Source organism: Anoplolepis gracilipes, chromosome 6 (assembly GCF_047496725.1).
Source record: "Anoplolepis gracilipes chromosome 6, ASM4749672v1, whole genome shotgun sequence".
NCBI classification, from domain to species: domain Eukaryota; kingdom Metazoa; phylum Arthropoda; class Insecta; order Hymenoptera; family Formicidae; genus Anoplolepis; species Anoplolepis gracilipes.
The window spans coordinates 12,682,373-12,701,185 of record NC_132975.1 but is presented as its reverse complement, the minus strand read 5'-3'; the positions used below and the strand labels follow the sequence as shown (position 1 = coordinate 12,701,185).

The 18,813-nt window shown below is 37.4% G+C and overlaps 1 protein-coding gene across 1 annotated transcript; it reads left to right on the top strand.

Annotated features, from left to right (window-relative positions):
• The first annotated feature begins 3,871 nt into the window (after positions 1-3,871).
• Positions 3,872-6,283, top strand: LOC140666960 (natterin-4-like). The gene is made up of 4 exons (XM_072894516.1): positions 3,872-4,013; positions 4,492-4,691; positions 5,739-5,882; positions 5,995-6,283. The coding sequence occupies exons 1-4, from the start codon at positions 4,007-4,009 to the stop codon at positions 6,079-6,081; spliced, it is 438 nt and encodes a 145-aa protein (XP_072750617.1). The 5' UTR covers positions 3,872-4,006; the 3' UTR covers positions 6,082-6,283.
• The last annotated feature ends 12,530 nt before the right edge of the window (positions 6,284-18,813 follow it).

Here is an 18,813-nt window from a genome sequence, read left to right as displayed (position 1 = left end):
TATATGTATATATATATATATATCGTCATTACAAGATAATATTTAACTATTGTATCATTTTGTTTCAAACAGTGCTAGCTTTGCCAGTGTTAGTCTTTTTTCACTAATAAACTAAGATAATATTCGCTCAAGATGGTTATTGAGCAATCTAGAATTTTTAATAGTGATTTAATAATCTAATTGATGAATAAAGATATTGGACTAAAGATTACACTTAAAGATTTCTAAAAATTTATCTGCCTTAAGAGAAAAATTGAATTTAGTTATTAATAAGTGGAGACCTCTAAATAATGAGGCATTAATAAAATTTTAATGAAATTTTGACAAAATAATAATATATATGAATTTTATGTTCTACACCATATACTTGGCTGATAAAGACTCATTTAACAATATATAAACAGTCATTTAATTTAAACATGTCTCACAATGACGTTATCCAAGCTTCGGCTTTAACATTTCCATCTCGAGTAGTCTAGATGTATGCTAACGAATTTCGACGAACTTTTGCATTCAATTCAAAGTATACAGCTACGATTTCCATTCTATTCAAATATTAAAGAGTTTCTCCATCGCGGTACGAATAAGGAGACCACCGAACAGACAGACGCGCACTTTGCTTAATCTGCTTTGTTTGACGTCGTCAAGGAAGTTTCGCGGTTTGTTCTCAGATTCTGCGAGGAAAAGATAGCTAGCTTATTCTATAGACTTATTTGAGATCCGAAAGATCGTTTATGTATTACATAATTTTCTTTTAAAAATTATAATTATCTGATAAAAATTCTGATTACTGGCATTCTGTACACAGTATCATGAATCAAATTGATTGATGTGATAGGTCTATAAAAGAGATGTTACATATTTCTTTTTTGTATGTAGATCTATTTTAGATGCTTATACTGCATCTTTGTTACATTTAATATATAAATTAATCTAATGTATTAACGGGACGCCCTTTAAACAGGACGCACTTGATTGCATTAATATGGCTTTCTGGATAACATGTTGAATACAATGCAGGCACGATACGGAATATAAGCGCGGATTATCTCGCGCTCGACCTGACGTTTTGTCGGGACGAGACAAATGGATCCTTTTAGAACATTGATTTACCGGCAATGTACTTGCCACCCGCTACTTCGCCGGCAGAATTGTTTTGTAAGCTTAAAGCGCCGGCCAGAGGATGTTTTGTTCGGTTCAGCGGCTCGAGCAGCTCCCTTGTTTCGCATCTCTCGCTGCGGAAGCGATCTGTCGCCGCGTACGGTACTTCCGCTTGAATCCTGCGATCTAATATTCGTTAAAAAGGAAAGGGCGTTGGTTAAGCATTAAACCAAATTAACCTAGTTCTGACCTAGTCACGCGAATCGAAACGTGAAGGGTAAGGGATTGTAACATAAAAAAATGAGCCATCGCGTAACATAAAACAGTTCCGGTATGCTATACTATGATATCGAAACGTGATATCACAGAGGTTTTGTGTAACGCTGATATATAAATATTGTATATTAAAAATAATTTTAACAAATAATTTTCACAAATATTCCCTCAAAAATTTTTTACTTTGATACATATTTTTTTATTTATAGAAATTTATATATACTGTCATCCACTCGTTGCATCGCATGTTTATAGTTTATACAGGATTTATATTTTATATTTTTATACTTTTATCGATGTTTATAAAGGATCGTTCTATTCTTAAAATATAGTGGAATTCAATTTTATTTGATTTTATTCATAATAGCCCTTTGTTTAATAACGCTTCGATGTGTATATGTATATTAATAATCGTTATTGAGAATTTTCAAATAACCCGAAACGAACACAGCAATATCTTTCCTGTCATGTCAATAGCATTGAACAAATAGTAACGTGATTCCAATATTTTTATGTGAGTCTTTGGTTACACACACACGGCATTATATTACATATATATCGAAAAGAGGAAAAAAAAGGGGCGATCTCGTGGTGGCGAACCAAGGCATTATTCACAAAGGGACGAGAGAATGGTGTATCTAGGAGATACCACTCGCCTTAGCAGACCCATTAAAGTACCCTCGTCGAGCTTAAATCACCCTTTCGTGCGACGTCCTTGTATAGAAGAGAATGGACACTCTTATCTCATCTCGCTTAATTAAATGTCTCAAATTTCGGACAAAACGTCTAATAATATGATTAATCGAATGTCAGATCACGCGATGCGAATTCGCTTTTAATTTCGACGGAAACAACAGGCAGAAATTTCAAGCAAGAGACTCCTCATTAGATCCTCTCGCCTCCTTTTTACGCCTCGAAGCGCCGTGCGCAAATAGCGTTACACGACTCATTAAACGAACAGACCGCCTCTGCTCTAAACGCATTATCTGTGTGGCACAATTAACTACAGATCAGCGATTAGAGATGGCAGCCTGGGGATGGCGATATTCTGGCGAAAGAACCTTTCGCCTTATTTAATGTCTTTAATGGAAACAACAGATAATCGTTTTTCCGCGTACATTACTTGGGATAAATTTATCTCTCTCTCTCTCTCTTTCTCTCTCTCTCTCTCTCTCTTTGCTATTTTTGGAAATAAATTGTAATTTAAACTTCTTATATAACGAGGGGATATATTTATGGAATTATATATATATATGACTTCTTTTCAGAGAGAAATCTAATGATTAGATATATATGACTTATTTCCAAAGAGAAATCTTATGATTAGATTACCAATCAAATCAGTAAACACATTCCTTAACTCAAATTTACGATAGTTGATAAATTATCTTCTTTTAATTTTTTCTCTCAATAAATCTTTTGCATATATAAATATAAATTTTGTACATGTATATATATATAATATATATAACGTATATAAAAAGTATATTATAGTAAATGTATTATTTAAACTAGATTATCGCGACTATTCTTCCATATTAATCACAATGTCATCCGAAAGATTTTTTTACGCCATCGACGATGCACCTTCGAATACTCGTTTTTTTTATATTCTCTCTTTTTCTTGTTAGGAAGTACACTCGCCATGTATTTTCTCTCGTTACGTAATACGCGCCTTAGTGCACGATTCCACCTGATAATGAGCAGGCATCGGTCGCCCGAAGCGCGAATCGCGAGGATGTAACGCGTATTTCTGCACAATGAGATGGTATAGTATCTACGGAAAAAAGAAGAGGGAAGGAGCCTCTCCTCGCTCGAGCGATGAACGCGGCAAATCGTTCGTTTCCTGCTGCGCTTGAACGAGAAAGTTCATTCCTTCGTCCTCTTTGTATTTCCCGCTATGCATCGCGGCGTTTACAACGTCAGACTAGCGGATCTCGACTTCAATCGGCTTTATCCGAGATTCAAGCAATTTTTCTTTTCTTTTTTTTTTTTGCGGTGCATATTTTTTACCTGATTCGCGAAATGACGGTTTCATAGGTATCTATTAGCGGATGAATAAAATACAGTTGTCAAGTTCGTACGATATTGTAAGATAAATTATTCTTTCTTGAAAATCTATTTAATTTATCAGAATATTAAAAAGTAGAACTGTGTATTTTGCGACACACGCGATTCTATATCGGTTCGATCGTATGGATTTGTCTTATCTCACACGTACGTGACTAATGTATTACATGTTGCAGAGCTCATGCCATTTAATTTGTTTGGTTTTTTTTCGCCATGCAACTGCGAAATTAAAAGGAAATGAAAATTACAACAATGGTGATATTATTAGTATAGAATCATTTCGCGTGTTATGACGAATGAACGATAATATGTGGCTCGTATGATGGAACATGGCCTTTTGCGTGCCACATGCTTCTCAGTAACGTGCGCTTTCGTAGCGATAAGATTGATAAAATGTCAAATGGTGGGATTGCGGCCTGAGCTCGTTTACGCCCAAAGTATTGGCGCGTTCAGTGATAACTCTCGCTTAAACGTGTCGACACGCAAACTGTCAACTGTGCTATTTAATTATTCGTCGTAGCGTGATACCGTGGCAGCGAACTCCGTTTAAGAAATAACAATGCCTGGTAAGCAGTGACATTGAACCGTAATACCGTAAAATCGAGATTTAGAAATAAGCAGGTAAAGGTATAGCGATCGAGTCACGTAACAAAGTTTCTTTTATTTTCATCGTAGAGTAACATTAAAAAAGAAAAAAAAGGAAAAGGAAAAAGACAATATCAATGCATCAAATTATGCGATGCATTATTTACTGAGATTATATAATAAATATGCATAAAATAAAATTATCTTCAAGTGTTGATAATTTCCTAAATATTTGTTAATTTATTATTTTTCTACGTATTATGACTTTAAAAAACAATATTTATTATAACAATGGCTTTGTAGCTAAATACATTTCTTTCACTTGCTATTATTACGTAAGAGAAATATATCGGAAAAATGCAATTTATCGACAAGTATATGATTTGATAAGCGATTCGATAAGTCATCGAAATCTCGATTTCGTGGAAGCAGACGGTTATTCGACAATATTTGTCACAGGTTACAGATGGACGAGATGGCCGGCGCCCTACGCCGATTCTCACATGCTGATCTCCATCGGCAGGGATATGGACGGCACGAATCTTGTCGTAGGACGCGCTATGCACCAGGGTGATATGCTACCGGCGAAAGCAAAGCCGGATCACGGCGTTGCTTATGTATGCTACGGAGGTGTCGAGCATACGAAACACGACTTTGAGGTATACGATCCGCCGCGAGATAAACCGAGAAATTCGATTAACCGGTCCCTTGGTTAAATTAAACGTCGAATTTTGCGAGAATTCCGAGCCAAGTGTATCGACACACCAGTTTCTATCACAATTACGTGAAACGAGCCGAATGTAATTTCCGTGTAATCGTTATTTCGACAGTCTCGGTAATTTTAATCAATTTGCGATTGTGTAACGCACGGTTCTTTTCTTTTTCTACCTTTGCTTTCGGTGGGCAAGCGTCGGTTTCATAACGCTACCGTTCTCCTTTGCTTGCTAATAAGCGAATTAAAGAGCTCGCGTAAAATTTTACGTAACACTCGTGTACATCCGCCGCTATCTTTATATTCCCGGTGTATTTCGTTTCGATAGAGATAAGATTACGAATGTACGACGTGTGTTAGTCTCACGGATATTTGCTCGGCGATATCCCAGAAATGATTGAACACGCTTTATCGCTTCGATAAAATCCTTTCCTCTTTTCTCTCTCTCTCTCTCTCTCTCTCTCTCTCTCTCTCTCTCTCTCTCTCTCTCTGTCTATTTTTACGTTATCCTGTGTATCTTCCGTTATTCGAAATCGTGCGGATCTAGGACATGTACGTACGAATTGATGCGGATGTGTAATTTTATTTCACCGATTGACGACGGCTATTACTATAGTGGAGCGAAATGTTGTCTTTCGTCAAAATAGCGAGGATAACTTGGAAGATACAACATAGGATATAGCTCGGTATTGATCGACGGGAGATTGGACGCGGTACTGAAGCATTATATATCCCTTCGATCCGACATTAGACGAACCCTCTGTTTGCCGTGGCAGCGTGTACTCGATCGCGCTCACCCGGAATCACTTTCTTCTAGTTGAGCTTACACATACACATACGTACGAGGGACGGCCACGAATTGCCCATGGGTTAATCTATTTGCCATGATTGGTATGTCGGAAGAGGGAAGCGCGAAGTATATACCGACTTCGTTGACCCCAGGCGTGGATCTAGCGGAAATATAATACGGAATATATTCGCGTCTTATTGTTAGGTGCTGATGCCCGCCCATTTCAATTGGATTCGAACGGGTCACGGTCACGTACCGGAACACGCGGTGGAGGCTGGGAGGACCGCGAGCGGGGAGGTGCTCTTCGTCGGTCGTACTTTTCACAACGGTATACCGTGCGTAGGAAAGGTATGTTCTCTCTTCGAAATGGCTGCCCGATCTGCCGATCAGTGTTGTTGATTCGAGGATATATCATTTACGCAAGTGATGATCAAAGACCTATCTCTTCTATGTTTGACAGGTTCAGAGAAGTCACGGTGTCATGTACATTCCGTTTGATGGGAAGGAAGTACCGTACAGGGAGTACGAGGTCTTGGTACAATGTTGAGCCCTATCTGCGATCGCGAAATATATCGCGATGAGGTATTTTCGCTTAAAATTATAAAGATCATCAAAAATGGATTATCCATTAATTGCGGAAAAGATCCTGTTAATAAAAAATTCAGAGAAATTCAAATGTTTTACATTGTACTTACAGAAGATATGTAAAATTGAAACATTTTATTCAATATATGTACATTCTTATTTTATTTTCTTTTATTTATTCTTATGCGTGTAATATTTACTTTTTGAAAAAAAAACAACAAAATATTAACAAACAATTATGCAAACAGCGCATCTTAAATCGTATCGCCGCGTCAATTTATGGGAGGCTTCCGTGAGTTGAAGTTAGATTAAAATTTTACAAAGTTGAGACGGGACTGAGAATTGCGTTCTTATCTACCCTCGCTTAACTTCTATTAGTATGCAGAGAAAAGTAATTTATCGAGCCTTAAATTAATGCGGAAGGAAAGCGCATAACAAAACGTCATGCCACTACCGGCAATAACATCTCTGCTCGCACCCTTTTTTAGTAATCTACGTATCTACGAATTACAACTACGGTGCGTTATATATTGTCCAATCGCAATTCACGTTTCACAACTTTTTTTTCGATTTTATTTTCCGCACCGATAAAAGATTACAGGCAACGAATGATTCAGTGGTACGTAGAAATAATATGAATCAGAAAAATATCATCAAATTCTTCGAATTTCACCAAAGGCTATTTGTCATTTTGCACGAATGTAATTACATTCATTTTCAACAGAAAGATACGGTAAACATGACACCAACGCCAATTCATTTTATCTGTAGATAAGATGGACATTGATAATTATAAAAACTTGAATAAAAAAGAGAAAGAGAGAATGAATCTTAAAAAGAGAATTATATAATTCAAAGAAATAATTCAAAGAATTATTCATTACAATTTCAAATATACATTGAAATTACAGAATAAAATATAAAAAGGAATTCGAATTTAGCTTATTAAAAATATTAATATATGCATCAAAAAGAATTTCAGTAGCGATACAAAAATAATATACATATACTACATTCGTCACTGATAAAGACTATTCAGCTCAATATTAGAATAATAAAAAATAGCTATTTGCATATAAAGTATTTTACTTATTATTCAGTTATAACGAAACACGAATATTTTTATTAATACATAAAACCGCGAGATGCTTTCATCGTACATCCCATACAAATATTGTATTACAAAGCTCCTCGAGTCGATTACCGTTACGTTAATTTAATCGTAAGCATGAGTATACACAGGCTTCTTGTTTTGTCATTATTGGCGATTCAATTTTCACGCTCTTCGGCTAAGATCGTTCGAAAAATAAATCCCATATGCAAATAAATATCGGTTGCGAGGGGTAGATAAGCCTAGAAGAAATGAGCTGTTTTGCCGCGACGCAACCAGTGGTCGTTTTTCACCGGTACACCCGATAGGTAGTTGGCACGTGGCCGTTGCAGTATTATATTCCCATGGTTGGCACGTGGCCGTCCGTCTCCACCTTCTGCGTCTTCGTCCCTATCCTCTCCTCCCTCTCCTCACTCCCCCATTGTTCCGGGTCTTGGGAGCGAAATTGTCAAGGGGGGTTGCGCTATTTAATATTTTGATCAAGGAAAAGCGCGTCTGTGTGTGAGCACAGGACAAGGAGGGGACGAAGAGGAGGGGGAGGGAGAGTGGGGGCTTGCCCACGTGCGGCCGATCGTCCCCTTTTGATTAATTTCGGCTCGGATCGACTGGCACGGACGAGGATGACGCTCGACAAAAGAGACCCGGGGGCGAGCACGAGCGCGCGAGGAGAGACAAAAAGTAGAAAAAAAAAAATGGCAACAGCTGGCAACGAGACCAGAATCGGCGCACAATGCCGCTTAGGACGAGGGACGAGAGAGCATCCCTCTCGTCGCCACCCCTCTCGAGGGGTCGATCGAGTCGATCGACACGCGCGCGATCATCATCCTTGCGTAGTATACGCGCGTTACGCCGTAATCGACGGTGGAGAACGCGCGAAAGGGGAGCGATGTTATTATTATATGAATCGGTCGGAGGAAATTTTCAACGATAAAACAGAACGTTTATTCGTTTTTCTCGAAATCCCGCGATCTCTATTTCGCTTATTAGTAGTGATTAAATCGATCACGGATATCACCTTGTTAAGGTGAATAAAGATGGGGCATATTATTTGTAAATAAAGATAGGGAAACTTTATGGAATATATTTTCGGATGTATATATATACGGATTTTGTAAATATTGATAAAATATGCTGCTCGAGATAGAAAGGAACTGCCAAGTTTATCTTTCACATTATTGAATGATTTACGTGATGTCGATATCGAGTGAGAAAGGAAATTCTCTCTCTTTCTCTCTCTCTCTCTCTCTAAGCGTTTGTGCATGCAAAATGAAGACTCGGCGCGCCGATCGTTTTCATGTTCATCTCCAATTTTCATCGAACTTTCTTTTTTGCGAATATTTTTTTTTTCTTCCTCCTTTTTCGCTCGTATATGTGTCTGCGGCGTGGACAACATCGTTAGCGTGTATCGTCCGATATACCGACTCGATAAATCCACGCTTATTGCGGTTTATGTCAATCGAATCGATCGTTGCATCGCAACAAGGAAATATTCGTTACAGTCGTATAAAACTTGTTATATTGCTTTCGATATTTTTCTCATATGTATTGTGTCTTTGCAACACACAAACTATATCTTGGAGACATTTTTGATCTATGATCTTTGCCCTTTGATTTAAATTATAGTTAAGCATAATTTATTAATTTATAATATAATAAAATATAATAAAAAGAAACCGCAATTATATATTTATTTTTCATAAATCAATCCTTTTTTTTGAAAGGTGGGATTTTGATGGCCGAAATAAATTCAAGTTTTATCACATGCATTCGATATGTTTCGTTCGCATCGATTTTTACGTGATTTTTACCAAATGCACCGTTGCAAGTGTATTTATTTAACTTAAACAAATCTACTTTTTGGAAGCCGTTCGTCGATCTTCATCAAATGCACCCATATGGCGCGGACGATAGGCCAACCAGAACCAGAATCGGGAATTCAAGTTCGAGAGTGGTGAGAGAGAGAAAGAGGACAGCTGTTCCCGCTGCGTCGAGAGAGCGTTGCAGCTGCTGTTTCGTACTTTCCAGAGCCGACAAATCCACGAACAAGCTCAAACGAACGATATGTGTCAAACTGTAGTTACAACTTGTTTGCGATACATATCGCGTGATAATAAAGTGCCCCGGAATTATTGAGCAATATAGACGTTAGAGAAATTCTCTCAATTTCAATGCAAATTCTCTTGAATGCTTATAATTCTTGCCAAATGCGTATGAATTGTTAAAGCATATTTTGTTTTTTTTTTATCATTAGAATTGCTTCAGCTATACACTTTATTCATTTATCGCGCGGAAAATCAATAATCTCCGATTCCGATGCGAGTCTTTTTATTTAATATATGGGATACAACAAGAGAATAAAACTTCTTGCTTTTTTTATATTTTTGCTATAGCATTTACGCAAATTGAATCCTATAATATTTAAAAATATATATTTAAAGAAAAAAATATATGTAGAGATAATCTTTAAAAATAATATATTTAAAGATTAAATACGGAAAAAAAGTTTAGTATAAAAACGCTATAAATTAAATTATATCAATTGGATTTAATCATTTTGAATCTTCGCATATATTTCCTGTCCTTCCGAATGGAAAGTCAACTTTCTAAAAAATGTTAATATATATGGTTGGCTCCGAAATCGTGTTATGTCGCTCTCCAGTCTAATCTAATTACATGGCACTATCGATACTAATTAATTTATATATTAAACGAAAGATACAGAGCGTGTATCTTTCATTTACAGACTTTATCGAGTCCGTCTAGGCAAATGACAGGTTATATTCGCATGTTCAATATGCCCAGTGAGCAACTTCGATTCCCGTTCGATCACTGCTCTCCTTTCTCGAAAGCAAGTAATTGCCAAGTTGACAGCTGTACCAACAGGTTAGCATTTTGAACACTGAGGAAGGGAGGCGGAGGGAGAGTGGGCCTCTGCGTCAGTTATGGGGGTTGGGTGGTCCTGGTACCGTATCCACGGGTCCCCTCTCTCTCCCCTTCTCGCTCGTGCTGCCTTTGCCCGTCAGCAGCTGCAGCTATGTCGTACGCGGGCCCATCGCCATCTGTCATTAGAGGCTGCACGCGTGCACGCGTGTTGCGTCGGGCCCCCCAGCCACGTAATGGCCTCATAACAATAATAAGGAGTGTGCTAAGGTTTCGATTGCTCGCGACGACGGTTTCTCCTTTCAGCCCTCTATGAGCGACTCGGAATTATAAAGCGATACGAACCAAACGACTGCATGCTACACGCGAGATTATTACAGTCGCGATCCGCATTTCCGGTCATTTATTAGAGCAACGAGAAGTAACGACAGTAACAAGGTATGCGATCCGGCATAAAGAAAGTAGTGAAAATCTTCTTGAAATATCAATTGTATTTGTTAATCAACGGAAGAGAAAATAAAAAATTATTATATTTTTAAACAAATTGTCATAATAAAATTTTGAGAGATTTTTTTCATAAATGCTTCTTTGCAATTTGATGGACATATATGAAACAAATGTAGTTGATGAGTAACGTACAAAATAATAGTTATTATGTGTGCAACTTTATGCAAATATATATTCGCGACAAAACCCACGAAATCACCCTCAGCGTATTCTCGCATTTCGATCTCGTAGGAGGAGCTGCACACAAATTAGCATGACCAAGGGTGAATAGAGAGGGCGCGAGCATGACGCAGGGGAACGATACACGCGACATAAGGGATGCAACAATGGTCGTAGCGACGATTTTTGCGTTCGCAGCGCATGGGCGGTTTTGCAAAAAAAATCTCCGTGCCAGCCGTGCAATAACAAAAAAACCGGCTTTACAAAGAGCTCACGTTTTTTTTTATCATGGATATGCTATTCAATACGGGGTATTGAGCATGGCAGATGTAGAAGCAGAAACTATTATAACATTGCTGCAGCAATGCTAATACAACAAGAAAGAGAAGCCAAAGAGAGGAAAGTTGATTGATTCGCGGGTGATTAATTCGCAATAAATCATATGCTAATTAGAAAATGATAAACAAATATGTTATTTTAGCAAAAAAATGTACGTTAAATATCGATATTTTACGAGAAATATTGATTTTTTTTTTACGCTAGAAAATTATATGATAAAACTATTATATTATTTGAAATATTGTTTTACTCAGAGATGAACACTTGAGCTGAAAAGTTGCCGCAGTTATTTTTTTTTCTGCTTGCATTTCCTATGCGCGACGCGGTTGTGCACACAAATTGTACTGGCCATCAGAAGGCAACTGCCAGGCGCTTTTATGGTCTCCGCGCATCTGGCTCTCTCGAGGCGCGTCCACGGGTACGTTTAAAAAATTAAAAGTTAAGACCTCCAGAGAGGCGGTATTCCTTCCATACCTCCACTCCCGTTTTGTTAGTTCTTCACCAGGAAATACGTGGAAGGTGCGGCACAATCGACCTATTTCTCTGGAGCGCGTTATCGGCCGATAAATTTAAAGAATTAAACCACGTGAGTAGATAGTGGATTACATCTGTCATCAGCCATAAGTTATCGTCTTTAAATTCTAAACGAAATAAAAAATCATAATATGATATTATTTCGTCTGGTACAATAGTTCTGTCCCCGATTGCGTTCATTTCCATTGCAATAGCATGTTGTTGAACTTCAACCACAATTTGGTCAAAGTTTTGAAACTAAAATTGGAGAGCGCAAAGTTAGACTGCGACTAGAATTATTGGATGTTGCTGATAAGCGTACAATTTCGTCCTTTTTTTTTTTCCAAGTACTTTAGAAATAGTGCGACGTAACAGTGTACGATATACGTATAATGTAGGTGGATGATTTTCACCAACGGATCGTCGTAATCTCACATGCAAATGAATATCTATTTGTAATTTTGATTTTACATTTCTGTACGAGGGTTACAAACGAAGGTATATCGAAACGATACGGTTCGGTAAACGCTATCATTGGAAACTGCCAGATGTACACGCGAGAGACCCCCGACCCCCGGCCCCCGACTTCATGCTTTGCGTTTCACACGTGCGTATGGAACACACACACAAACGCATTCTGACGTCGGTCGTGTGGGTGGCGGTGTGCGTATCTGTCACATGGAAGCTAATCGATAAGAGTGCAAGGGAACAGAAGAACAAAGAAGGAAGCCCGCATATGTTGCCCCGCCCATCTTTTTCGGTGTAAACGGGTCTCTTTCGTTTGTGGCCGAGGGGAGAATTCGTCTTAGTTGTTTGCTTGCAGGCAGTGTTTATGAATGCATAAGGGATTTAAGAGCTCTACACTATCCCCCTCCCGCTATTATGCGCGCAAGCGAGATGGAGGATTGTCTGCATCGTCGAGATAAAATTCCACCTCCAAAAGTGATGTGCTGGTGAACAATTTGTCAAGAAATACATGTAATTCGTGTCAAGAAGAAAAAAAAATTACTTTAATTTAGTAGACGTAACAATAAAAAAAAAAATTAAAATTATTGAATTATCTAATATTGTGTGAGAAAAAAATACTAGACAAAAATTCGAAACGTTTCGCCAGAGATAAATTTTCTCACTTTAAAATTCCTTCGCGAATCTCAATCTCTTATGTAATTTTACAATATTAATAGCGAATACTCAACTTGCTATACGAAAAAAAGTTCTCTCATCTTTTCGATATAATCTCTTTGCTTTACGCGATGTTCACGACTATGAATGTCTGGCTGTATAATTGATTAATTATGAGAATCGGGGACGTTTTGCGCAAGTGCTCATTAAAACTCGCGAAGGACCTCGACCTTCGTTTTTTGTTACTCTTTGATCTCGATCGCGCGACAGCTGTACGGAATATTTCGAAAGGAGAGATTGAAGCAGTCGCACGAATCCATGCGCGCGAGCGCACAGTGCAGTGGAGCAACGAGATGAAAGGCAGGGATGGAAAAGGACGAGGATGGATCCTTAATTAACTACCACTAACTGCCTTCGGTTGCTGGCTGCTCGAGCGAACGGGGAATGTCCAAGTCTTGTTATCGTCGCGGGGACGAGAGTCTCTTTCAGTTGGTGCTTGCGCTTTAATAAGCGCGCTTCGAGTGGCTCGTGCGACTTGAATGTAAATTATTCGCGCCAAAATTGGCGAGGTGCAGTCAAGCGACTGACCTTAGGAAGCGCTTTGAGGCAAACTAAGGCAGCTAAACTCGATCGTAACCGATGTTGACACGCAGTACTCAGTGCGACAATATTTACGAGAAGTGTAGTCAAATTGATAGAATAGTAATATCGATGACATTAAATCACCGCTTGATAACTGGAATCATATTTTTATTTGACAGGAAATTGCGTTATTTCCGCTATTATGTATTAGTAAAATTTGGAAACGAAACCGTGTTTATGTAATATCGATGCGAGAGGATATTTTTCGCATACATTGTTTTTACATAATATACGACGCATACATTTTAGATGACCGCGTCATTATGTAATCGTTATTTAATGTCACTCGTCAAGGTAAAATTGTGTCATCAGCAGAGTTTTTATTTCTCATCGAGATATTATCTGTAAAAATATTACGTAAACGTGAACTCCGCTTTTTGTTGCGAATAATTTTGAAGGCACGTCCGCGAAAGAATTGCATTCCCTCTTTCTCGCGTACGCGACACGTTTGTTGTGAAATAAAAAATTATCTCAGCGTTATAATATGTCTGCATTTTCTCGAGTTCGCTTTGAACTTTTCGCCGCATTATTGTGAAAAGCGATATAATATTTTAAAAACACTCGACAAAAACGAGATGTTTGAAAACACATGAATGCGCCTGGCTATTTTTATTAATCTGCGTTATGAAACAACGTCGCGTCCACCTGCAATGGTCGGATTCATGGCGGCAATTTGAATTTAAATTGTTTTGGTATTACGGAAGATGCAACTCCACGTGTCGGATCTAACGGAGTCGGGTGGTTGAATTTTCAAATAGCTCATATGAAAAGCGGATATGCGATTCGAAAGTTCAATTGAAACCATGGATCTGTATTTGACGTTCATGTGGTTTATAGCGCAAAATTGATGTTAAACTTTTAGCACGGATTTCAACGCGTGCCAATTTTTGTTCATATACGTTGACGCGTGACAGCTATTACGAGTCATTTATTTCAAAAAATAAATAAATACATTTTTGTCCTAGAGTTCTCTCTCTCTTCGATATATAACAATATTGTGTCGTATATTATACACAACACTGACGTTAATCTTAAAACACGTTTCATCTCGGGGTTCTAGAGTTGAACTCGCTTCGCCGAAGCCTCTTCATAAAGCACCCATGAGTGGCTCGCAAGCACGAAACGAGCCATCCGTTTTCCACGCTTGTGGGAGAAGAAAGCGCGCCGGTAGAAAGGGGTAGAAGAGACCGAGAGAGAAAGAAAAAGAGAGAAAAGATGAGAAAGACCGCGGAAGATCTCTGTACGTATAATGAGCGCGAGAACGAGGGTAGTCTTTGGACGTAGGCGGTTCGCTCTCTTGTTTGCACACACTCGTGTAGCCGTGAGGGTTGCACGAGAGAAATGTATACCCTGTACACGAATCTCCAGGCTTGACGCGAGCCAAACGCTCGTTCTCACGATCTGCGCTCAAGCTGCGTGTTGGTGCGCACGATAGAGATCGATGGTATCACCCGTCGTATGAGCTCGCCGTCTCTCTATGAAACATAATGGAATACCCGCTTCGGATTGCGTGGCCGCCTCGCATTTCGAATATGCGTGCGTCTATAATACATGCACCTAAATTATATACGTTAATTATATCGCGCGTATCGAGTGGAAAAAAATTTTATAGGACGAACTTGTCGGATGTCTGATGAAAAACTACCTCCGGATAGCATTAAAGCATGTTAATAAAAGTCAGATAATATTCACTATGAATTTTAATTCTATTGATAATGTATTGATTGAAAATAAAAAAGGGCAGAGGTAGAGTGGAGTAAATGGAAATGTGATCGCATTTTGATAATTTACGAATAATAACTAGGGAGGGTAAAGTGCGCGAATACAATCTTGTTTTTTTTTTTTATCGTATTTATATATTGTAATTTTATATTATACGAACTGTGAAAGGAAAACAATTATTATGTTCGTGTTCTTGTTTAATTGTTTGTAGGCATTATTTCCAGATATTATTAATGAGAAAAACAGATATTATAATATTAATAATTCAGACACAAAATAATGAATGTGTTTTAAAAGCAATATATTAAGACAATTCTGTTATTCTTTCCGTTATTCTTTCCATTAGCTGTTGATTTTTGTGTTTTGATGGAGAAGAGCTTTAGTTTTTGTGATTACATTGTACGCATTAAATCTCTATAATCCAGCTTTATTACATTTACGGGATCGAGTCTTTGTAATCGCCGCTTCCTCAGACTCGATAAATTAGAGAGATCTGTATTTATGTCGTGACGACAAAGTGGCTGATCCTTGAATTTTCAACAAAGAAGTCACGCTTCTTTCAAGGATTTTTTGAAGAGCTGTGTACTTCTTTATGATTTTTTTGCATTTACAACACATGTGTATTGCTTCGTCCGTTTTTCACAGGGGAACAAAGAAGTCGACCCACACGTATCGCAAGTGAGATTCGATTTTCACGACATCTTCTGCGAGCACAGCTTTGTATTCCGGAATCGAGATGCTGTCGTCTATATTAAAGCAATACTTCTCTCTCGGATAAAACCCGGGAATTACTGTAGCACATTTATTGCAATATATTATATTTTTTATTGAGATGCAAATTTAAATTTCTCATTGAAGTTTGGGGTGTTTTTGATGCAAAAATAAAAAAAAAATGCTAATTTACTAAACAGACCTGCAGATTATATATACTTATAAAACTATGATAAAAAAACAAGCTTGAGATAAATGAAAAATATCTGAAGCATTCTATAGAATATCGCAAAGTAAAATCAAAATAACAATGGGGAAACATGTGCATGCATGCACGTGGAAAAATTCCTGTTCTTGTTCTTATATTTTGTATCAACAATTGCAATCGCTGTGACATTCTTTAAAATTTCTTATAATACAGTAAAAATAATTTTCCAAGGAGTTTCATACATTAATTTTAGTAATTTTTTAATTTTTACTGCAAAAACTTTGATGTGACAAATCTAAACTATATCTTATTCAGATTTGTTGTATTATAATAATATAGCTTGTAAATAAAGCTTCTAAATAAAGCTTATATCACGTTATTAACGAAAATATAACGCGTCATAATGCGTCAAACTTGAACATTATGTCGTAGTTAACGAAATATGCTCTTACGACATTATTGGACTGCTGAGTATTCGGAGCAAGAGTAATGGGAACACGTAATATTATTTGTAGGGTTACATAACGATCGACATGTTATATCGTCGCTTTATGAATCTAATAATTTAGTCTCATAGGCTGGAATAAAACCAGCGTGCAGTAATAATATACGCGAATACAATGATCAAAAACAAAAGAGATAGCTGGAAGAATCGGGGATTTAAAAAGAGAAAAGAATAATAAAGAGAAACAATATTATGATAAATGTGACTATTAAATGATAAAAAGAATTCTTTAGTAACAGGATAACATTCTTAATATAACAATTTTAACACAGAAAGTTAAATTTAAGGAGAAAAATCAGAAAGAAAAAGAGCACATAAGAGACGCATTTGAGCATTCTGTTAAAAAATATAAAGTTTTTAATATCTTGTGTGTTTTACAATGCGAGAATGTCGCTATAAAGAAACGAAAAGAATCGTTGAAAGTTTTCTATTATACGGAATGTTTAAATTGTTTCTCAAAAGCGCGCGCTTTGGAATTGAAACGGAGTTCTTTACATTCGATAAAAATAATACACTGGAATAATTTCAACGTGTCGAAATAAAATATTTTGACGTGAAAAGTATATTCAGCTATAAAATTAGCGCGTATTATGCACAGATAAATCCGATCTCTTTTACATATATTATTATTTTTTTATTCACACGGATGTTTGTTGTTTCCGGAATAAAAGTGTTAACAAAGTATTTAAACGGAGATCGAGATTTTTCATTCTTGGAATTGGGTGACAGAAAATCACTCGGACACGAGTAATAAATAAAAGAACGAAGCAAGATCATGCGCAGGTAAGACAACAAAAGTGAATAGGGAATAAATAAAATAGATGAAAAGCAAGGAAGACGGTGAGAGGAATTGCGAACGAAAGAGCAATATGAACCAAGAGACAGAGAAAAGAGTCGGAGAGACCAGAGAGAGCTCTATGGGAGACGAGAGTGAGAGAGGGTGCGGGTTTGTAGGGATGGCGGGCGGCGCGAGGGGGAGAGAAGCGAGGGTTGCAGACGCGCCACGACAAGGGTAAATGTACGTACGAATGCACCCTGGATTGGCTTCGGGATGGTTTCCATGGAGACCAATTCGCTCGGCCCGGGGAAGTCGTCGCCGCCGCCACCGTCGCCACCACCGCCACCGCCGCCACCATCGTCGCCGCTCCTGCCGCCACTGACGCAGCTTTCATCCCGGAAAATCGTTTTGCTTCTAAATGTCAAAAAGTTGAAAACCACCGGTCCGTTTATTATTTGTACCGACTCACGCGCGAAATCTCCACCTGCTGGAGGACTCAGTAAAAAAATAAAATTGTCAGAGAGTAAGTCCTCTTTGACGTTATCAAATTATCTCGTCGCGCGATTGAATTTTTGAGCGAGGTACTTGTTCCTCGTAAGATTAACTTTGGTCTCGAATCGTGATTACATTTTTATAACTATGAGCGCCAAAGTAGCTACGTATCTTTTATGAATTGAGAAAATATTAGAATTTATATAGGGTAAACTAGGGTATGATGGCCATAGGCTGTAATGTTTCTAATCGCTACATAATGCACTTTTTTAGTCATTAATCGATATTTACAATATCGATTATCTTTGATAGTGACTAAAAAAGTGCACTATGTAGCGATTATTAGAAAATATACAGCCTATGGCCATCTCATATCCTAGTTTACCCTATAATATATGTGAAAATATTTGTTATCATAAAAGAGAAATAGGCAAAGAAAACCATTTGCGCATGTAATTTTTCCAATATTTTTTAGAATATTTATTACTATATAATCTATTTAATACTATATAAATTGTGCAATTTAATCGTTTACAGTAGAAAAATATATACTGTACAAGTATCGAAAAACAAATGTATGTATCAATCAACAGATCCACTTTTTATAGAATTGCTGCAAAAGGTTAAAAAATGTGTTAACTTATAAATACATAGCAAAAAATACATGGAAATCTAACTTATTATTTTTTTCAGACTGCATATCTAATGTGCACAATATTTAAAAATATTGTTTATAAACATTAACAGTTTTTTCCCCATATCAATTTCTCGTTTGCTATATATCGTCACGTGTGTAAAAGTATATTAATAAATTTATGTAAGAAAGTTGATGCTGACGTGGCTATGAATGGAAAATCAAGGATTCTCGTAATACTGCGATGAGAAACTTGAGAAGAAATTTACGGCGACGTCGATGTCGCGACGCCGATAATTTTGTACTTAGTAAAATGAGATGACATCGCTGCTATTTGGAATTCGACGTAAGCGAAAATTCATGATTTACAT

What these genes read in the sequence shown, in the direction of transcription:
- LOC140666960 (XM_072894516.1), top strand. An exon ending in ATACGAAACACGACTTTGAG is followed by an intron (nt 4,692 to 5,738) that starts GTATACGATCCG and finishes TCTTATTGTTAG; the next exon opens with GTGCTGATGCCCGCCCATTT. An exon ending in GTATACCGTGCGTAGGAAAG is followed by an intron (nt 5,883 to 5,994) that starts GTATGTTCTCTC and finishes TATGTTTGACAG; the next exon opens with GTTCAGAGAAGTCACGGTGT.